We start from the raw sequence: 23,658 nt of genomic DNA, 5'->3' as shown, positions 1-23,658 counted from the left end.
ACAGCCATCCCTCTCCGCGTCTCGTCTCACCTTACGACACGCTCCTGTGATGCAACGACTGCGCGCTCTGAATTACATCACCTGCAAAAAGAGCACGTGGCATTCGGTCTCCAAATCTTGTTGGAAATTGCGAGCGGAGATGGAGAAGCGTGCAGGCTGTTTTATTGCTAATTAGGCCATATCTTTTTATTTCTAGACACCGAAAAATCAGCCACATGTATCATGGATATAAATGCGTTACTGTTGTGATCGATTGGCTGGAGCGCGGCCCTGTACCATGAATATTCATGGGGTGATGTATAGAGCGGATAGAAGCGTGTCGGAGTCTCGTGGTGTGTGATCCGTGGACTTTACAGTCACGGCCGGGGAGCCTGCGGCTAGCAGCCACCATAAACAATAACGCGAGGCCCATTTATAACACTAAAAATCATGTGTCGCCACAGCCGCAAAGAGCACAAGTGACATTTTAATGGGCCTTTTTACTTTTTGTTTTTCAATAATGAATGCATGGCTTGCTGTGGTGCGCTCCACAATGTGCGCTTCACTATTGTTTTGAGGCATAATGCAGATTTTTGCTGTACTTGGCATTTATAGAGAATAATTTAATGTACGTCGCAATCTTCATACGCTATTCTCCGAGTCTGCTTTCAAACCGGGGAAATATGTGCTTGTGCTGTGTAAGCGTGATGTGCAGCCATGTTTTCTTTTTCTGCAATGATCTTAGTGTTCGTGTACTGTGTGCGTGAGTGTGTGTGTTTGTTACCCAGAGGAGGTTCAATGCAGCTGTTGGTTTGCTTTGCTGTGTAAGCAGGGCTGACCCCAGTGTTGATCATATGCCAAACACAGATTCCACTGACGGGTACCAAACAGCAGAGAGGATGTGATGTGCTGCCTCGGTTCAGATACATATGGCCATACATATTATTTAATTTCTTTCTTGTAATGTTTTGCCTGATCCGTTGTCTCTTCTTTTGCAGAAACCAAACCAGGAAACGGGCTGTGTAAAACAGGAAGCATTGCTCTCTTTGGAAACGTAGTGTACAGCGGGCTGCTGAACGATCACTTCTGGCATTTTGGGGTGCCCCTTGTCACAAGACTGGTGAGTGGATGCCCCGTATGTTTTCTCCAAATTGGTGCGATGGTTGGCACTGCCTCTCTTCTCCCTTTGCCACCTTGAGGTCTCCCGCTGGCTATTGTAATTTGGCATCAGCTGTGTTTTGGCTGGGCAAGGCTTCAACCAGGGGTGTCCATTTTTTATACAGAACGAGGAAGCTAATTGATGTGAGACGGCTTTGATTTAGAAGAATTTTATAGTTTAATAGGAACACATCTGCTTATAAAATCACATACCGATTTTAATAATAATAAAAACAATGAGATTGCATTAGAAACTATAAATATCAAAGCAAGTGTCATTTGCAAACAACTCATGTTTGACCTTTTTTCAGACGTTTTAAGCATTTTTGTTTTATCGTCTTAAAGTTATTTTTGTCAAATGTTTTGCAAACTTCCGGTCTGTGTTTCGTTATAATATAATCGTTTTTTTTTGTATTTCATTTATATTAATATTAATTTAAATTAATATTTTATTGTATAATAATTGTATTAAATTAAATTAAAACTACTCGACATTTATAGATTTTTTTTTTCGGAGGTCTACTGGAATTTAAGTTTGGACCACATAACGTTTGTTTTTGTTGTTGCCTTTGAAAACGTTTATATTAGTATAAAAATGACACTTGCTTTTGATATTTTTCTGTATAATTCTGTCATGGTTTAAGAATACTGTTTTTTTGACCCCTGTATGTTAAATTGAGTTGTTACAAATCATTACAGTACTGTATGTTTATATTCAATGATTTACATCCTATTTACAACCTATCAAAAAGAGATTTGACTTATCATATCCAGACATAGAGGTGATAGTGACGCTCAATAGCAATACTCTATTTCAATGTCGCTTAGTTTATTTTTTGACTGTGTGCCCATCTCGAAAAACAGCTGTATACAGGGAATAAGGCTGATCTTGCAGCTAAACGTGACGTTCCTCATACAGATTCACTGCCTGCCTTTGTCCTCGGTTATACAAGATCTAAATGAGTAATGCATTGGCATATGATGTGTCTGTTTAAGAACTGAATATTAGTTGGCTACTCAAGTTTTAATTAAACTGTAATCTTAGCGCATGTCAGTGCCTCTGTCTTATTATGAATTGATAAATATTGATGCTACGTCTTCCTCAGAAATATGTCAAACAGTATTAGCATACAGACAGGCAAGGACAGGGAGAGAGGAGAGCTGCAGCAATTTACTGCCTTATACTAGATTAAGATAAAAAAGGATTTGGAGGATCAGAAATATAAATCTCAAAGGGTAACTTGTTTTTCACTGGTTTCCCGACTGAGTGAGCAGGCATGTTTCAGAAGAAAACTTTGCCAGCAGAGTTGGGATGTAGTTTAGCTTCTGTATTCTGTGCTGTGAGGAAATTTGCTGTGAGCTGATTTTGCTCATGTGAGGTGTGTTCTGTATATCACAATACTGATTTGTGTTCATTAAAGGAACTGTTCACCCGATAATGCAAACTTTGTCTTCATTTGCTCATCCTCAATTTGTTCCAGATCTGTGTACATTTCTTTGATCTGAGGAACACAGAGAAAGATATTTGGACGAATGCTTGTAACCACGCAGTTGTAAAAGCTAAATTTCTTTGTTCTGTTAAACATAAAAGAAGATATTTTAAAGAATGTAGGAAAGCAAACAAATCGAGGGTGAGTAAATTATGACAGATTTTTTGGGGTGGGGGGTGGGGTTGAACTGTCCCTTTAAGCTTATGGGGCAACTTATACCAAAAATGGTCAATTCCATTACGGTCTCAAAATGTATTTTTTGCATTCTCATCGCTTATTAGGTTTTTCAACATTTGGGCGAGTGTCTTCATTTTTCTCATAGATGAATGAGGAGGGGATAGATGAACTAATAGGGATTTGTGTTCCCCTTGGTAGACCACACCCCCAGAGTATGATGTGTTGCTGACTATATTTCTGGGGATAGCACTGCAGATATTATTGTAATTGTAGATGTTTTAACCAATTGTGACCATGTGAAAACCAGGATAAGGTCTTCTAATCTCATTTTGAGATAACAAGCATTAAAGTTTGATTTCAACCATTTCACTGTGATTTAATTTTTTGACATGGCCTTACTCAGTCAATATTAAATATATCAAGGTTATATTTTCAGAGACAAAAAAAATACTTCTGTGTTTTCACAGACAGGGCCACAATTTTGTTTCTTTTAATCATTAATCTCAACATCTTTTAATCATTCATCTCAATGTCACGTAGGTGTCGACTTTTTGCTGTATTAATGTAATCAGAGATGTGATTGGCAGCCCCTTTCAGCCTGATCATGGAGATAACCTTGGACTATGTCTGGACCGGGGGGGGGGTCATGGCTCCGTCTAGCACCCCAAGCCCCCCCCCCCCCAATGAAAATACTGCCCATATATCTTTATTTTATACTTCCTCATATCATTTACCTTTTTCTGTTTATTTATAGAAGCAAATATGCGTTCTTGCACATGAATCGGGAAAGTGCTTGAGGTTCTCACTTGACACGTCTGTCATTCTTACACACCTGCCAGTTTGTCGTCTTAATCCTGTTGCATTCAAAGGTGTCACACACTGGAAAACTGTGTCATATTGTCTTGACTGCTTTTGAATGAGACTGTCACACCAACACAGGTGTCATTGCTGAAGGGAAAAGCCTCTAAACTGATGCTGGCTTTTTGTGGAAAAGGGAGAAAACAAACCTTTTTGCTCAGCTGAACGTACACAAACACCTCTGAAACAAAGTAAAATAAATCAGTTATAGTCTAATGCCTCATTTGACTTTATTTACTTATTTCGATTGAGCGCCTGTTGGCATAATTGGAAAGCTCAGAGCAATTACGCATTCCTAACTTTTACCAAACTCCAGTCTTTCCGCTTCACTTTTGGACGTGGAAAATTGTACTAATGGTATTGGGAAATGCAATCTCTTGAATTGCCAAAGTATATTTGGTGTTTAAGCGTGCTAGCATGCTATCATTCAGATCTCCATGAATGAGTTTAAAGACGCTACTAACCGCATGCCTTTTTGACAAATTGAGCTAATTAGTCAATGCATCTTTAATCAAGTGAAACAAAGCTCTTCTGTCTGTTATCCGCTTGATTTTGATTGGACCATACCTCCACGCGTGTCACTTCCTGTGCCGCACTGAGCATTAGAAGGTGCTTTTAACTAAAGTGGACTTAGCATGGCAACCTGTTCCTCAACCTTCCGAACTCTCTACAGACACTAAACTGCACCTTAACCAGATTAAGTCACTTGAACATGTCTGGAGAATCGAACCTCCCCACCAGATGGAGAGAAATGGAGGGCGGTTGTTTTTGAATTAGGTCTCCCTCGATTTTCCTTGGCTGGTTAATGAATAAATGAACTGGCACGGTAATTGGAAGGGAGTGCGCTGAGAGCGGGATAGAGAAGTATGCAGTTTCATAGATTTTATGGAGGCAGAAATGATGACGTTGGGTAAAACTTTGATAAGGAAGATAAAGCTCATTGGGGTGAGTGGCTGATGGGGTGAGAGTTACTGTGTTTGTGTGCAGAGGGAAAAATCACTTTCTTTACGAGGGGTTTTAGATATTTGGTCTTCATGCGACACATAAGTGTGTGTGTAATTTATGAAATTAAATTAAATTTGAATCTGATTGCAAATAGGAATCAGAAATTAAATGAAACAATTTAGTTGTTTTAATTAATTGAATATGGACATGTTGTCATACGCATCACAAAAACATATTTGGGCATTTCCAGATTTTGGGGGGTTATTTCGGATTGTTATGCTTCCTGAATGTGCCGTAAAGAAAAGTTTCCCAGAATTCTCCTCACTCTAAAAAATGCTGGGTTTTTTTCAACCAGAAAAGTTGCATTGGTCTAAAATATCAACACAAGTTTGTTTATAACGAAGCAAATTGTTACAACATTAAATATGTATGTTTATATATTTTCTGTTGGGTCGAAAAGGGACTAACAAAATCATTGGGTTAAAAACTAACATATGCTGGTTTGTTTAATCCCCAAAATGCTGGGTTGTTTGAAATGTAAACATTTTGGGGGTAATTTAACCCAACTGTTTTGTTTGTCCCTCTTAGACCAAACGATGGGTTAAAATAACCAGGCATTTAGTGCTTACAGCCCTGAAATCAGGTAAATGTGACTAAAATTGAGCACATATTTTATTTTTTAAAGATGAAAAATTTAATCGATTTTTAATTAAATCAATCGTATTATTATTATCTGTATGGGAAATTTAAAATGTGGTTTGATGGTTATGATCATCTTTATTTTTCCACTTTAAATGACAAATTGCCAGAAAAACTATCAGAAAATATCTAAACTTACTTAATCACATTTAAAGTGGTAACAATTTGCTTTGTTATAAACAAAGGCTGTTTCAAGGCTGTTCAGTTACTCATTCTGTAAATTCCACTTCCTGTCATTCAGTTGAAATTCAGTCAACATTCTGTAGCATGTGGCCAATTTATTTGACATTTTAATTGTTGATATGTATAAATGGAGTCAGTTCCTAAATTCAGAACTGAGCCCGACCCTGAGCGATCGTGCCATCTTTGTAAACAAAGGCAATGGAGGGCAGTTGCAGGGGACAAAGGAAACACAAATGTCCAGCAGCCATGGCTGGAATCTCCTAGTTGTGCACATAATGCTGTGTCCTGTCAGAGCTGAATTTCAGCTTTTCAGCAGAACGTGTGTAATTGATAGGACTCTTGGGCTGCTCGGGCTTTGGCAGTGCGCAAAACGAACGCAAATCTCCAAAGACAGACACTTTTAATATCTGGCAAGCTCGCGCGGTGGGGAACCTTTACTCTGTGTGGTGTGGAGATGTATTGCTGCTCACTTCTGGGTTTTAGTATGGGGTGAAAAGAAGAGAATCACTCGTTTCTGCTCCATACGAATTCCAAGGCTTGCACTATTTCCAAGACCTGCTGCGCTTGCGGCCAAATGCCGTCCCAGATGTGTTCACCTGCCGTTGGCAGAAGCCAGCACCTAATTAAGACAGTCTGGCTTGGCCACTAGCTCGGCTTGGGCCTGCTCAGACCGAACCTTGCCCATCTGCCCTGCTTAAAAAAGAAAAATAGCCACCTTTGCACTTCACTCCGCTTGACACCTGTGCTCAGGTGGTCCGAAAGGGCATTAGCTGCTGCGGGCAGGGTGAGAACGTGCGTGACTGTGTACCAGTGGAGCGTTGAATGAGCTAAAAAGCTGACCATTTTTTGACCAATATTTACATTTCAGGATTCACTCCCAAATTTAAATGTGTTTTCATTCTCAAACCCTTGCACATGATCTGATCCGCTCCCTTTATCTCTCGCTCACTTTCTCTCCACTCCGCTCCGCTCCATCCAAGCAAAGTGAGTAACCGTTAACATGCTTGTGCCACACTTCTGACATGTAAAAAAAGCCAGCGTCACATCTCAGAGCAGGCCTATAAGCATAGAGAAAGATCAATCGAGACATGGAGATCAAACCCGTGGATCGAGCCAACAGACAACCATACTGCACAACACCAGCATTAAATATTGACTAAACGAATCGCAAGTCGAGGGAGCGAAGGAACACGACAAGAAGCATAACCAATTCAGGGCTTCAACTTTTCCCCTCCTTCATCTGAGAGAAAAGGTTTCTTGTCTCTGTAATGGAAAACGACGTCCCCAGGGCCAGTCGTCCTCCGAGTGCTTAACCCGAACACGCGGCACCCTCGGCATGCTGGGGAAAAATAGTGCAAATAGTGCTGGAGAACAAATGGAGAGACAGAAAGTGTGCATGTGTTTGAGAGAGAAGGAGCAAGAATGTAATGAGGATGGAGGGGAAAGAGATATTACAGGATAAAAATAACATTATATGTACTGCAAATGAAAAAGGAGGAAAAGGATTAGTTAAAAGTTTCACCCGCCAATGATTTGCATATGGTGATATTAGCTCTCATTGCACGAGTAATGATATTTTGAAAGGATTGTGTGAGGCTCAAATGCTGCTAAATTTTCTGTGAGGCTCAAATTAATTTTCTTCCTCCAGCCATTTTTATTTGGATCCTTTTAAATTGTTAAGAAACTGTGAAAAGTGAAAATCGGGCATCTCATGGGGCTCTCTTTTTTGACTGATGATACCGACATGAAATAGACTTTGATAATACAGCTTCTTTAATGCAACTTCTTATCTTTTTTTTATTGGTTCCCTGTGAAAACTGTGGTAAAAGCTAAACTAAAAGTAACTGCATTGAGATGCATATATACTGTATATATATATATATATATATATATATATATATATATACATATATATACAGTATATATGCATCTCAATGCAGTTACTTTTAGTTTAGCTTTTACCACAGTTTCCACAGGGAAGAAAATTAAATTAATATATATATATGCTCTTTAAATATTTTATACAGTAGAATTGTAAGATTTTGACCTGATATCACGAAAACCCGTTCTGAATTATATTATGTGTAGAAAAGCTTTCGAGAATGTCTAAATTATGTAATACAGCATCATTCCTGACATGCTTTGTTTTAATCATAATAATCTTCTAGGCAAATTAGCGTTCTCTCAATTCAGAAATGGACGTGCAACACTACATACGTTAATATTTAAAGACGCTGCCTGTTGACGGTATGGGTTGGAAATTGCTGAGATGGCTGAGATGTTGAACGGCGGTCCAACACTCTCCATCTACCCCCACCCCTCCAAGCCGCATGCCGCATGCATACACACACTCAAAACACACTCCTGCACGCATTCACACACACAAAAAAACAAGTTTTTCCTCCAACACACGAAAAAACCGAGCAGCCACATTCTCAGGGTACACAACCTGTCAAACTATTCCCCCTGCTCTCCGCTAGCACTCTGACTCCTGATTGGCCGAGCCACAGCAAGCCGGAACCCTGCAAGCCCCTCTCGTACCCAGCCACCTCTCCCTCGCTGTCACTGTATCACAGACTAACAATCTTGAGAAACAGAAACAAAGCCTAACAAGAAAGACAAAAAGGCACCGCGCGCTTGACTACCTCTACCTCGTTTACTTACGCTTTTACCCGCGTTTACGGCTCTTTGTCGCCTCGCACGACTTTTCGTGCCCGTCAGCTGAGCGCTGAAACCGAGGGAACGAAAGGTCCGCTCCCCAGCTTCTCAGTCTCCACTGCTAGCCAGCAACTCTCCTCACCGGTGCCCCAGGCAGCCTCCGCAGCATCAGCAGCAACGAGGAGAAGAGACACTCTCCTCCCCCCTCCCCTCCCTTTCGTACTCGGATGCTGATGCTGCTCCGTGGCTGAATCAGTGCCTGAAGTGTCAATGGACTCCTTTCCCTGCGGAGCAACACCGCCTCAGTGAAGCAATGCTGGAAACTGCTGCCAAACATCTCCTAGGGTGCCTGCAGTAGAAGAATTCCACTCGCCAATAAGACCCGGAACAGAACAACACGGGGCAGAAGACGCGTGCAGAGCGAGAGAGGGAGAGAGTGACGTGAAGAAAAAAGCAAGGAAGAACGGCACTTGTGTGATTATAGTAAGACGAAGAGGAAAAAGTCAAAGAAACTGGAAGGAGGAAACAGCTGCGCCTTTTTACAGCTCTCTTGGCTCCTTTTACAAGTACTTGAGTTTTTTGTCCTATTTTTGATGATTGAGTTTAAATAGTTGTTTTTTTTCTGGACTGATTTGAAAAGTCAAACGGACTTTTAAGCCACCAGAATCATTTCCAGCTTTGCCCTCACCCCTCGCCCGATTTCCACCCGTGTGCGCCCACCTGCCCCGTGGTCGAAATGATGATGTACTTTTGGGTGAGTAACACCTCTTTGCCCATCAGTTTGGCCTTAATGGCATTTTATACATTGATTATCGCCTCGTTCTCAACCTCGGACCTGTTGAGATCCGACAGTGTGCTTGTAGCATGTGATAAGCAAGTATAATTTCCTATTTTCTATTTTTCTGTATTTTATCTCTCTCTTACACCTTCGCTTCCTCTGACTTTATCTCTTTTGCTAAAGTACATGCACAGATTTTCTCCCATTCAGTGCATCGCATTATTTGCGTTCAGTCGGAGCAGTGTTTAATTTTCCTTCACTCTGAAGGGCCTTGTTCCGCAGTGCTGGTCATGGAGGAGATGGGTGTTCACAATGGATAGTATTGATACTTTTTCTGAGGATAGAGGATCATATGACCTGTTTCCGCATAGCTCTGGCAATTTCTCAGTTCACTGATGGAGAGTGTTCAAACTCACATAGTGAAAATTGGAGGTACATTCACCTCTATGTTATTAAATCTACCTCCACCTGTGTCGCCGCTTCACCGTAGACGGTTTTACGTGCTGGTATTCCACTGTTTAAAGAGTATACGTGTTTGGAAAAGAAATCTGTAGATTTGAGTGTTTCTTTGTAATCTGAAGTGTGTAATTTTGTGCATGTAATATTACTAAAAACTTATTCACCCCAAAAGTAGTTTTAGTTGTCCTTTACTCATGCACTTGTAAACCTGTTTGACTTTATTTTACGGAGAGGACCGTTTTTTCCTTACAATGAAAGTGACAATATGCCTTCGCAAGTCCATTTGTGTGCCAAGCAAGAAGCAACAAACATAAATGTTTAAACAACATGAGGGTGAATAATCACTTTTTTAGGAAACAATATTATGACCATTATTATTACACTCTTAAAATGTGCTGTGGTTTTCTTTGACCCATTTGACAGACCACACTGCTGTTCTATGGGTTATTTTTAACCCAATTGCTGATTTGTCTTTCCCCAACCATGAGTGGAAACAACCCAGCAGTTGGGTTTAAATAACCCAGCATTAGATCATTCTGTGCAGCGTGTTCTGTCCAATATTTCCCCCAGCATGGGTCAAAAACAACCCATCACTTTTTAGAGTGTATTATTTTGTTCATTGATTTATTTGGGTAAACTAACTTAAGACCTAATATTTCTGCACGTAAGCAACTTGTAGGCTGGTTTCCCAGAAAACTGCGGATCTGTGGCTCTATCAAATATTGCTCTTTTTGTTGGAGTCTAACACAATGGTGTGAGTTTGAGGGCAGTACAAACCGGAGTGTTTGGAAAGCCTGTTTGAAGACAATCTGGACCTAGTAAAAAGTATGTGCGTATTCACTGGGGGTTTTTTTGTGGTTGTAACGAGATTTTCCTGCACCTTTGCTGAAATCCTTTTTTTTAAGGGATTTTAAAGAATGTTTGGTACTGAACAACGCATTGACTTGGTGACATCGTTTTTGTGTTCATACAATAGAAGTGAATGGGTACCACTGTTGTTTGGTTACCAACAATCTTCAAAAGATCTTCTTTTGTGTTTTTTAGAAGAAAGAATGTCATACAGGTTTGAAATGACGTAAGGGTGACTAAATGATGACAGAGTTTGCATATTTAGGTGATCTCTTTAACTAGCACGCTAAAAGCATGATGTGCTTTGATTATGAAACAAAACCTCATGAATTTCACTTTTAGCTTTAGCACGTTGCATTATTTTGGGCCTGGTGAACCCAGACGCACACTACTTTTACGGGGCATACTTACTGTAAGACCGATTAGTGAACTAGTTGTTTCGTGCACTCCACACGTCTACACCCCGTTTCCCACCCAGCATCCCTTTTCCCTAGGTCTCGCAGCGCTCCTTTTCTCCCGTCAGGGGCCAGATGAAAAGTGCACGCTTGTAGATGTGGCAACCAGGATTTAATGATCGTCAGAAAGCAATCTCTCATCTTTGAGCTGGCTGGGCTCTTCGATAGCGCCGACTGCCCATTAATCATTCTTCTACATCACTCTAGTCTCATCCGGCCCAGCGCGGGGCAGAGGGCCTCCACAGCTGCCGCACGCCCTCACGCAGACGGAACAGGCTGTGTCACGGAGGCCACAGGGGCCCGTTCTCCTAGAATCAGACTTCCATACGTGCTTAATCTAATCGGAGCTCACTTTCTGATAGCTTGGGTGAGAAGAGAGATAAATTTTACCCCTGTCAGACATCCTGTAACTGATTAGCTCACACAGGCAGAGTGACGGTTATTTTTGATGACGGATAGCAGCTCCGTGTGTGTTTGTTCGTGTGCGAGAGTCAATGTGTGCGTCTGCGCTTTGAAAGGTATTATTCAAATCTTTGGCATCAGCGTAGATATAAGAGTGAGAAATGATGCGATTATCTTCGAATCTGGGTGTGTGCAGACAAGAAGATGGTGTTTCTCACACCTTCAACAAGGATGTAATTGCGAATGAACTGAACAATTGCAGACTTGACGATAATATCGCGGTCGCTCTATGGTAATGGAAGAAAAGCAGAGGATGATGTTGAGAGAAGTGCAGCTCTGTGTCTGCTCAATAATAAATAATTGAGAGCTCAGAGCAAGGGACTTGTTTTTCAGCGAGCGTGTATGGAGAGATAAGAGTGCGGAGCTTGTTTGAAACAGCGCCTTGGCCTATTTTTATGCCCCCCCAAGCCAAGGCTAGCCCCAGACGACCTTTGCCATTTACTTTTAATGAGCAGTCCTATTGGTAGCATGTGTTCCACATCACCAAATGGTTTGTTGTCTGTAGGGTTACAAAATATATAAAGTGAATTTTGCAATTCTTGATCCCGTAGTGGAAGCTATCGATTGTGCTTCTTTATTTAAAGTTGAAAAGGAATAGAATTATTATCCAATTTAATTTAAACGATGGCATGAAGCCCGCAAGTACTTTTCGATTTAGTAAGCAAGTAATGATTCAAGCGAACAAATCACTAATAAAGACAAAGTAATACATTAACCAATGGAACAAATAAACACACTAGACCTAAAATACAAATACTTTTTTAATAGTTTTCAGCAGTATTGAGAATCCCATGATACATTTTAAGGACGAGCATATTCAGAACAATGTGCCATCATCACGTGCAAGGTATCTTTTTTTCAGAAAACAAATGTCTTAAAATAGATTAAGGTTATTGAGCATTACTGTGTGTCGTGAGATTGTAAATAGAAATTAAATGGACAAAAATAAAAAAATGGAAATCATTTTTTACTGATTTTTATTTTGAAATCCTCAAAGAACAAAAGAATCTAGCACTTCAAGTACATGCATAAAAGTCTTTTTAGTGTCACTTGTGTACATAGTTTTCATTCATGAGCCTTGTTTACCCCTGTTCTCCGGGTGTATTTTTTTGCACTATTCACTCAAATGTGGTGGCGTCTGAAGCAGTTCCTGTCTAATTGCAAGCACAGGCCCACATCACGTTTCATTGTCAAAAATCAAATCGCCTCTTCTGTTGTGTATCTCCTCTTTGCCATGTTTTGTTTGCTAGTTTTATTAGAGCGCTCCACGAAAACAGCAGCTCCGTAACTACCTGTTCATATTCACCCCCTGCCGCTCTCCACGAAAACAGCAGCCATTGGCTGACAGAACGCAAGACATTACCGCAATATACCATATATTTTCAGTTTGTCTACTTTTAGGAGCAATTTGAATTTTTTTCATAGCACAAATGGTTGCAGAGTTATGGTAAAATGAATACCGCTTGGAAGAATGTGTTGGCGACGACACGTCCGGTTTAAAAGGGTTAAAAAGTATCAAAAGTAAAATGTACCTAAAAAAGGGATAGTTCGACCTTCGTGTTGATCAAAATGTGTATAACTTTATTTTTGCTAAATAACATAAAAAAGATATTTTGAAAAATGTGATTCTGTCTTGATACAATAGCAGTCAATGGGGTGCAATGTTGTTGGTTACCAGTGTTATACAAAATAACTTTTTTTTTTTTCTGCTGAAAATGAAAGTCATACAAGTTTGGAATGACATGAGGGTGAATAAATGATGACACAATTTTCATTTTTGGGTGAACTGTCCCTTTAAATGATTATATTATGTTACATATATGTACAGTATGTCAGTTTATTACAAAACTTACAACATTTATTATCGTTACACACAGTTTATACTAAAGAAACCTATACTAGGTTATTCCCGGAAACACCAATACAAATGTCATTTCTACCTTGAAAGCACTGCAAGTCGCAGTATTAAAACATCTGCCTAATGCACAAATGTAAATGTACGATTGTGTCATTTTAACCATGAAAAACTGAACGCGTCTTTGCTCCTCTGACCTGCGTAACAGCAGTTTTCACAAGCTCATGCTGGATTTCGGTCCGCTCCACATCCTTGTGTATTCATTGATGGCGGTGGCTCTCGGAAGCAGCGTCAATCAGCCATGTAATTTGTAGAGCAGAGCGCCAGACGCCGGTGTCATATTGCTAAATGAAATGCTTGTGCTAATTTGTCACCGCTTTAATTGATCTTTGTTCTCTAGTTGCATACTGTGTGTCCTGTAACATCTATCGCGTGTTCATTTCATCTAGCCGCCGTCTGACAGCCAGAGAAAGTCTTATTCAGCCGCGGCGTACGAGCCGGGACGGTTCCTATAGCAGGGCAACCTATACGGTAGCACAATCTTTTTTGTTAATCCTTTGTTCCTTCCCTTTTCTTTTTCCATAGACGAGCTATTTCCAGCCGTGACATTTACAAATGCACGCCGAGCAAATCTTGGTTTCTGTAAAGTCATTATTGTTGACCCTTTGGCTGTTTGTGTTTTTAAGTCGAGTGCAATACTGTCACCTCGGTTGCCAACAGCTCAGCATCCACGCGGTCCGCTCTCACCTCACTCCTGTACTCACTCCATCACTTTCTACAGCTCATTTGCCCCCTTCCTCACTTTTTCGTTCCCTTCGTGTGTTCTGTTTCATGTCATGTTGTGGATGGTGTCGGAGAAGACTAGCTCAAACCAGTATGAATTTTTTGAAGATATTTTGAAGAATGTTGGTAACCGAACGTCCCATTCACTTGCATTGGTTTTCTGTCCATACAACTGAAGTGATTGGGTACCGCCGTTGTTCGGTTATTCTTTTCAAATATCTTCTTTTGTGTTCTGTGGAAGAAAAAAAGTCATACAGGAAATGACAAGACGGCGAGTAAATGATGACAGAATTGTCATTTTTGGGTGAACTATCGCTTTAATATATGGTATAGTATCGCCGACACTTTGCTGATTCCCATCTGTGATTTTTTTGGCTTGATAGTACGGAATGTAAGACAAAGTTATGGTCAGATGTTCGAGATCAACTACAAAAATTCCACCGCCTCCACAGGCCCTTGGGCCCTCACGGCTGGTGCAAGTGCCCCTGCTGCGCCTCCCGGCTCCTCCTTCCATCGTATGTAATCCCTCCACCTCACGCTGGCTCTTACACGCCCGTCACGGCCTAATCTTCTCTGTGCTGCAGATAAGACCATTAAACAGCAGAGCAGGAGAGGGATTTCTGCCCTGACTACAAAAGGGATCTGGGCACCAAAGAGCGTCATGCTGTTCGGCAGATAGTAGAGGGAGAGAGAATGAGGAACAGGAATTGCACACGGTGGCTCAAGCTTATCATCCTTTGCTGTTACATTAGCTATGTTTACACAGGGTTTCCCCAGAAAAAGGTCGTTACAGGGACGCTCCATTATCTCTCTCTCTCTTTCCTCCCACGTTCTCTTTCTTTCTGAATGTGTGACTTCAGGGCATTATCCTCACCACAGTTTAATACCCGACACCTTTCTAATGGACTGTGGGAATGAGAGGTAAGGAGCTAGGCCCGCTGTGGAGATCAGGGCCCCCCGCAGAGGACCCTGGCTTCACACGCAGCTCCCGAGACCAAAAGAGATCAAGGGATCAATAGCGCTGTGGTCGGACCCGGGAGCGGAGAGCCAGGTCAGGCGGAGGTCTTACGCATCCTCCGGCCACCGAGCCATGCGGCTCGCCGAGAGAGAGGCTGACCGTGAAATGATCATTTGCAGAAGTCATAAAGCAATGAACATAATTACTCAAAGAGTTCCCGAATCAGCACGCCCGGACAGCTCACTTATTAGAGGGGATGTTGGCCATCCTGTCTTCAGAGGGCACATGTTTCATTAAACCGATTGGGAGGGAGTTTAAAGAGGACGGTGTAAAAAAGCAGTACAGTGAATGATAAAGATAAAATGAGATGAGAGATGATGTCATAAGCGAGAAATATTAATAGTGTCGTCGATCGTTTTTAGAGGAGCAATGAGTAGTCCTGAAAAATAAAATGAGAAAAAAAGAATAATAATGGATTGGAAATGGATAGTTCCTAACATGCATGTAAGATTTAGTTGCGATAGTCGAGTAATACAGTTTTTGTAGAGCCTGCAAAGGAGTCCAATACTAATTAAACATGTACATTTTATTTCATATACCAAGTAAAATTGCTACCGATTCATTCTTTTCGAACGAAACGTGCAGCCTTTCATATTATCACTTAAAAACAAACCCTGTCCATGCATGTTTGACAATAGAACTGCATGATAATTCTTATCTTGTTTTCTTTCAGGAAAAAATTCTCTTGAATTTGTATTCTAACAAAGTTAAGAAGATATTATTTCCAATGTAAAGACAAATGTTCTGCTCAAAGTGCAAGAAGATAACTTAACCGACTTCCTCCACAGTGTCGACAAACACTTATTTCATACGTTATTAAATAAAGATGAAATAATGCAAATATTTTGGACAAAATTCAAATAAAAGTTGGATTCGATTTTTTCGCCTCAAACATCACACCCCCTGGGGCGTGACGCATGCGATGAAAGAACAGCTTCGAGGTGAGAGACAAATAAAGTGGAGCTCTGGGGGCGTGTTGAGTTTAGTACATAGCCAGGTACAGCTGTTGCTTTGCCAGCCATGGGTCATTAAGATACAGAGGGGACATACAGACTGTAAAACTAATGGCAGGACACTGACATTAACGTTATAGGTTATTGACCCAGCTGAGGGGATTTATGGGCCAAATCAAGAGACAGTGTCAAAGGGAATAGGCCAAATAAGAGCATTTTCACACCCCGTGCGCGCTCAAAGCACAAGCACAAAACTTACAATCAATTCTCTGTGAATTTTACAAGACAACGCTCAAGAGAAAACTCAGAATCCTGCTGGCGGTTCTCTCTTTAGTCGTCGCTTGTCGCTCGCTCTTTTTATCTTTTCCTCACATTCTCTCTCTCTCTCTGGCATGTACAGGTCATGCAGAAAGGGATGTGCGGTTTGAAGTGCGTCGGGTCTTTTATTCTCTGACCCTTTGTTCAGTGGACTCCCACAGTTTGAAGGGTTTTACTTCACAGCTTGTGTATCTGTGCGTATAGACACATACTGTATGTTACATGTGCAGAGGCACACTGAATCTGAATAACGCGTAATCGTGCGATGAATGTGAGACTTATCTGTAATGCCAGTCAGTCTTGGTTTTGTTGTGATGAATTACAGCCCTCGGTTATTAAAATCCTTTGCTTTTAATCATTAGTATCGTTCTAAAAGAAGTTTCATTATTTTTTTAATTATTTAAATTGTTATCAGCGTGAAATTACCCTAAATGTGAGTTAGCCCCGCCTTCAGATTCACACTAGTTGAGGGATGCTTGCTGTGGCAGAGCAATGGTTTAATGATGGGGATTTTAATCCACAGTTTAATTGAGAGAAAAATATCCTAAAACGCCTTGAAGTAAAGTTAAACTTCACCCAAAAATAATAATTCTGTCATCATTTACTCACCCTCGAGCTGTTCCAAATATGTATACATTTCTTTGTTCGGATGAGCATAGAAAAAGATATTTGGAAGAATGCTTGTAACCAAACAGTTCTTGGCCAACATTGACTACCATAGTAGGAAAATTACAATGGGAGTCAAAAGTGCACCAGAACTGTTTGCTTTCCTACATTCTTCAAAATATCTTCTTTTTTGTTCAACAGAAAAAAGAACTTTAGAAAAAAATTCTTACTTTGGTAGTCAATGGTGGCCAAGAACTGTCATCATAAGAAATATCATTATTTACTCACCCTCTTGTCATTTTGAACCTGCCTGACTTTATTTCTTCTGCAAAATACAAAAGAAGGAAATTTATGTTGGTTCCCCTTTGACTTCTATTCACGTTTTTGGGTGAACTGTCCCTTTAAATAGTATGATTTTCGCAGGAAATGCCCCATTTGACATTGTTTGCCTTCAACAAGATAAGAATATGTTACATTGCAGCTTTACATAAAAATTACACACATCACAAATTAAGTATATTTTATTTAAAACGGTACTTTTATTCTCATTATTGTTTTGTAAAACTGCGTGTATAATGTATGAGATCTTGCACTTTTGTGAAGAATTGCTGTTTTATCCAGACCATACACAGTGATGGCCAGTCACTAAATTATGGTTACAAATATCCAGAATCTGAAAAAAAAAACCCACAAAATATTGTGTAAAATACCCTCCACTGTCATTTAGCCGAGTACAAATAGAAAGGCCACTGTATGTCACTTTTAGTGCGTGCCACTGAGCTCCATGAGTTCACCTCACTCAGAAGGTCCCACAAGGCCGGCTGAGTTTTTTTTCCGGCTGGCTGCTCTACTGGCCTAATGGGGTCTATCTTCAGACCTTCAGTTATGGTGTGTTTGTCTAAAAGCCTTTTTAATATCCTACGGTTTTGGGAGCAGAATGTGGGAACTCTTTGGATAGACGCTAGATGCTTTGTGGAGGAGCTGACGGTATCTGGTCATGGAGAAATGCACAATGCCAGCTCCAGCCATTTTTTAGTTCTCTTTTCTCTGCCAAGGCTAATTGTTACCACTTGGTAGAGGATATTTTTCAGTGATATCAGTTTCTTACCATCTTGTTCTGTCTCTGTGAACTCTCTCCTTGTGAAATTTACAAAGCGACACTGGTCAGAGCTGCGATTCAATAGGCAGTCAGAATAAATAACACATGGGCTTCCATACGTACACCAGTTTTGATACCTTGATACCAAATTGATATAATTTTTAAAAAAAATGCATTGACTGCAAACAAACGTACAGTTGCTAAAATGTGACTTTCTTTACAGGCTGCTTATATTATTCCTTTACATTCAAGACTATTGGTTCTTTTTTCATTCAGCATCACTGCCATTAATACTTTTTCAGATTTTTGGACGATGCTGCAAACATCCACTTGGTTCCAAAATGTAGTTTAAATATCGCATGACACTTCTGAAGAACGCTGTGTTATATTTCAGATTCAGTGTGGAGTTTACAGAGATGCATTGTTTTCATTTTGAAAACTTGGCCAAAGGCCACTCGGTCCTTTAAGCGATTACTGAGCAGAATTGAAACTTTGAGCAGTCTATTTTTAAAGGTTAAATAAATGAATAAATCCCCCCATATTTCGTGTATCTCTAAAATGAGGGAAATGTCAGCCTGTCACAACATGCACTAAACAGACAGGCATGTGTTTTTTCCTATATCCCAGTCAATGTTTACATCCTGATTTTTGATTCCATCAGCATTCCTGATCCAACCCGGATACTCTGTGTGTCACTGTAGCACGAGACCGTTGCACACACGCATTCCCATCTAGATCAAACCGGTTTTCCTCTTCATTTACATCATATGCTTGAAGTTTCTTAAACGTCCAAAACTTTAAGACATTTTTGTGCTTTCTGATTCAAGCAGAATGTACTTTCTCTACTGGAGATCTATTGATTACTCAGCTGGTTTTATGGAAATGGTTTTGCCGTGGCACCCGCTCTCCCTGCATTTTGACAGAATGATTTGGCAACGTGACTGTCACCTCTCGTTTTTCTGAAATCTTAATAAAAACACTTTTTTCTGTATTTAAGGATTCTCAGAGCGAAATGCTTTTCAGCCGCTGCCTTTCAGAAATCAATGCGATCACTTGCACAGTTTCTTTCGCATTTCCTGTTAAAACAGGAAGTGTTGATGTTTAACAAATGGCTTGTGGTTTCTTTTTTAAATAGCAAATAGGTTTTAGTTACATATTGCCACAAACCACAATGTGCTACTTGCAAATCAGTGGCGGGTGGTATTACGTTGAAGATCGATCAATCGATCAATATTTTTCCTCCCCTTTTCTCGTAAAAAAAAATATAATATCTGCTAAAAGTGAATTTTGTTTAGGCACACTGTAAAAAACAACTAGTAATATATACTTTTGATATGTTGATAAGTCATTTTACTTACCTAAACCTTTAAGTTTTTGCACACAGTAAGTCAAATTTACTTTAAAAACTGTGTGAAAAAAACGTTACCAAAAAATGTAGTCAAATTTACTTTAAAAAAACTGTGTGCTAAACCTAATTTAAAAAAAATTAAGTAAATCCTATAGTTGTTTTTTACAGTGCATATGGATGGCCTCAAAGCCAATGCACAGCAAAAGCCACAGACTTCTTATTTTAATTGCATGGCGTCTTTAATACTGTACAAAGTCTTTTGATTCGCAGAATTCACACCGCTACAGCCTCTCCTGAGAGGTTCTTTTCACTCATAAGCACATCTAATTGAATTAAAACACGTACCCTGTTGTTCTTGCCTGATTGAAAACAAGCATCTTCCATTATTTCAATAATGAGATTTAGTCCAAATGATTGTCCTATTAGACACGAGCCCTCATTCGCCTGCCATTCGTTCGACTTCTCCTCGATGTGCCCCGCATTCACCTCACAGGTAATTATGCCGGAATTAATGTCATGCGTAGTAATTGGATTCCAAAGCAAAGATACCTCATAATAGCACTTGTAATGAGGAAAAACCAGCAGCATAGAAATTCAGCATTAGAACATTGGTGTTGGCACAGTGGATAAGATGGAGAGGCGTCTTAATGAATAGCCTCTGTATGGGGTCACCCTTTGATCAGAAGACCTCAAAGGCAGCGACTCTAAATGAATCCCAGCTTGTGACATTGTGTGTTAGACAATAAGGGCTGTTTTAACTTATTAGAATTGCTTCACAAACGCAAGGACATGTGGCTATGAAAAGGTGTTCGTTTTTTGTTTTTGCGTGGGTGTTTTTTTCTTTCTTTGTAGTTCTTTTTTGTATGTTTTATATGTTTTAAACCACTAGCGTGGACAGCCACCTTGCAAATAAAACTTTATATTTAATATAATTTAATGCAGGCTTATTGTTTTCCGCTGCAATTTAATGTTCATTTTTCATTGCAACGCAAAGCACTTAAAGCAAAGTATCGTAGCTGCAGAAAAGCTTTGTGATACTCATAAACAAGCTAGATTTGGCATGAAGAGTTTCATACTAAAATGTCAGCATGTCGATTTTCGTACATAGCCGATGAAAAATGACGCATGCTACAAGTCATGACATGCTGTTTCAGCAGTTTTTACGCAGAGTCAAAGTCTAAATCCTGGACTCGCTCGAAACTTTTAACCCTATTTTTTACTGCCTCGCAAGCACTGCCATTTCCTTAAGGAAATACAAATCTAGTTTTTTATTGCTGTCTGTATCAAGAACAGCATTATTTCATTTGCTCTTGTCAATGCTGTGAGATGCCATTCAATAAGGTTTGGGGAGAGTTTGAAACAATGTTTATTTATTTCCTTCCTTTTTTTCTGTTAATTTGCTTTTGTAGTTTCCTTTGCTGTGTAAGCAGGACTGACCTCACTGTTGATCACATGCCAAGCACAGATTTCACACAACCTGACACACACGCACACACACACAATACACTCTTGTATTAAAACCTCATTGCTTTGATTTTTTTCTTGCTTTCTTTTTGTTTACTTTATTGGTTTTTTCTTTCTGTTTTGATTTCATTTATGATGTTTTTATTATGTTTTCTCATTAATTCATTCATCCTTTCTGTCTGTTTAATTGTCTTTATTTTTTCTGTTGTTCGTTTTTTATTAGAAAAAATAAGGAAAAATGTTGATGACTCATCCTGCACTATGCAGATTTCTTGCCAATCAAATCTTATCTTGAATAATATTGTCCCTCAATTTTTTCTTTCTGTTTTGATTTCATTTATTATTATGTTCTCTTATTCACTCAATCATCCGTTCTTTCGTTCGTTCGTTCGATCATTCTTTCTTTCTTTCTTTCTTTCTTTCGTTCGTTCGTTCGTTCGTTCGTTCGTTCGTTCGTTCGTTCGTTCGTTCTTTCTTTCTTTCTTTCTTTCTTTCTTTCTTTCTTTCTTTCTTTCTTTCTTTCTTTCTTTCTTTCTTTCTTTCTTTCTTTCTTTCTTTCTTTCTTTCTTTCTTTCTTTCTTTCTTTCTTTCTTTCTTTCTTTCTTTCTTTCTTTCTTTCTTTCTTTCGTTTACTTGTCTCTCTCTCTTTCTCGCCCTCTCTATCGCTTGCTCTCTTGTATTATCACTTTTGCTTTGCATTGGTATTTTGCATTCTAATATTTTTCTTCCTATGCTTGACACACGCACTTTGTAACTTTTGTAACTACCCATTTCTTTCTTTTCTCATCAGGTAAACAGCTTATCCGATTCAGATTCTGTAATTGTTTAGAGAAGGCAGGCAGACTGCAGGTAGTCAGCCAGAGCTTGTTCCCAAGTTAAAGGCAGCATGTCTACAACATGTCTCACCTTTTCTGTGTGTGTGGGAGAGGCAGACAGACCACAGTGTGTGTTTGCGGACCCGCCACAGTAACCGGCTACAGCAGCTGACCAGAAACAAATGGAAAGATGCAGCGATCATTTTGCTGTGCTCTGCAACCGTTAGACTTCGGCCCATCATCAATCCAGCTATTTAAATTTTAATGTTGTTGCTTCTCTGAGTTTCCAGCCTCACTGCAGCGAATGCAGTCTGTTTGCTGCCGTGTTTGTGTGACGTCCGTGTATTCGCTTCTATGGGTTTAGATTGTGTGCTCAAAATGCTGCCTAAAATTGTGTTTTAAATGATACATTTATTAATTTTTAAAGGAACATACATGGGATTTACACAAAATTTACACAAAAATTCACACAACAATTACACACATCAATTCACACAAAAATTAAACTGATGACTTAATTTGGCCATCATCATGTTGCGCACCCATGTGGTTCTCTTGTTTCTGTCAAACGCAAAATATTGATGCCATAGAAGAACCAGTCAGTCAAAGGTTCTTTAAATAACCATCTCTTTCTTACTTTTTATAATCTGAAGAACCTTTTTTCGCCATAAAGAACCTTTTGTAAAACAAAAAAGGTTCTTCAGATGTTAAAGGTTCTTTATGGAACCAAAAGGTTCTTTTATGGCATCGAAGAACCTTTTGAAGCACCTTTTTTAAGAGTGTATATTAAACTTTATAGAAAAGACAAATGAATGTCACGAGTTTTTCACATGTGATGACATGTGGACTACTGTATGTTTTTGTGGAAATGTTGTGGAAATCCCATGTATGTTCCGGTGTGAAGCCCATGGGATCACATGCGGAGAACATATCACCATACGTTGGTTTCTGTATATAAATTCTGGGAATTTGCATGGAATTCACACAAATGTTTCAAAAGCACACGTTTCGCATGTGATGTGAATTTCATGTGGCTTTTCTGTAAGTGTTGATGGTATCTTTTCTTCATACAGAGTTATTGTATGTCTTCAGAAAACAAATGGGTTCTACTTATTTTAATGCTTTTATTATTTTTTAAGTTTTAACATGGTCACCATTTACTTCCATTGTATGGAACTGAGTAGTGTCAATATTACAGAGAACCATTCCATAAAGAAAAAGGAAATCATATGGGTAAGGAACGACATTAAAATGAGTCGGACCTGACACTTAGCTTAACTTTTTCCATCTGCTGTAAATCCACCTGTTACACGTTCCATATCCATGACGGAAATCAGCCGTTTTCCTAATGAAATTCCACACTTCTAATTTCTCCCCCACCCTTCCATTCTCCACTCATTAATATTTAAACCCACACCTTCGGCAAACTCAAAAAAAGTGGGAAAAGGGGATTGTGTTCTCAGGGATCCCTTAATCCCCAGAATTAGCAGTTTAATAGCAAGAAGCCATTTGTAGATTAGAGAGATCAGGCTCACGGGACCCTCCTTTATACTCACTACTTAAATACTTAGAATTCTAATGCCGCTACAAGACCTTGTTTAAAGTCGCCCTTTAGGACCTTCCTGTGTCCTACCGCCGCCGCCACAAAGACTCTGGGAGGACTTCGCCAAGAGGTCGGGAAGTGATACTTTAGCGAGCATGTTTTCATTCGCGTATGCGTGTGTACGCCTGAATAATATTCAATTTCATAATGCATTTTATTGAAATAACTAAATTCGGGGCTTGGGGAGAGCCGAAAAGCCTTTCATTTGTAATCATACATATGTATACGGCGTGCCTAATCCTCACACTGTTAATGTCTTATTTTCATTTTTTACACTGCTAATTTGCCATTCATTCCTCATTCTTGTAATGTGCTGTAAACAAGACTGCTTTTGGGGCAGGAATTACTTCTCCAACAGCTTGTGGAAGCCGGATCAAACAAACGCTATCTCTCCTCATTTTCATATAATTTGCCAGGGACGACAACTGTCTATTTTAGCCGGATGAGATAAAGTGTGATCCAGGGGGAGGCAGTGTGTTTTTAATAATCATTCGGCTGCAAGTCATTTAGTCGTATGCTTTTGTGGAGATTGCATCTTTTGCATTACGGGTTCAGCCGGTGTGGGATTAGCGCCGACCCGTTGAAATTGTCTTTGGAGGCGGACCCCTAACGTGATCAAAACCAATAAACGTTGCCTTTTTTGTCC

The 23,658-nt window shown here is 39.7% G+C and overlaps 1 protein-coding gene across 8 annotated transcripts in view; it reads left to right on the top strand.

Moving 5' to 3' along the window:
* rbfox3a (RNA binding fox-1 homolog 3a) overlaps positions 1–23,658 on the top strand; it is a 402,031-nt gene that overhangs the window by 264,305 nt on the left and 114,068 nt on the right. For 7 of the 8 annotated variants that reach the window (XM_057358077.1, XM_057358078.1, XM_057358076.1 and 4 more), the window contains one exon: positions 978–1,099. In XM_057358077.1, the coding sequence (XP_057214060.1) occupies positions 978–1,099 (122 nt within the window). Of the gene's footprint in view, positions 1–977; positions 1,100–8,393; positions 8,902–23,658 lie in introns of those variants that run through there. The other variant, XM_057358084.1, reaches the window with a different exon arrangement.

The sequence above is a fragment of the Triplophysa rosa genome, linkage group LG18 (genome assembly GCF_024868665.1).
Source record: "Triplophysa rosa linkage group LG18, Trosa_1v2, whole genome shotgun sequence".
In the NCBI taxonomy this organism is placed as follows: Eukaryota; Metazoa; Chordata; class Actinopteri; order Cypriniformes; family Nemacheilidae; genus Triplophysa; species Triplophysa rosa.
The sequence above is the reverse complement of the archived record's forward strand: the minus strand, read 5'-3'. Positions and strand labels throughout refer to the sequence as shown.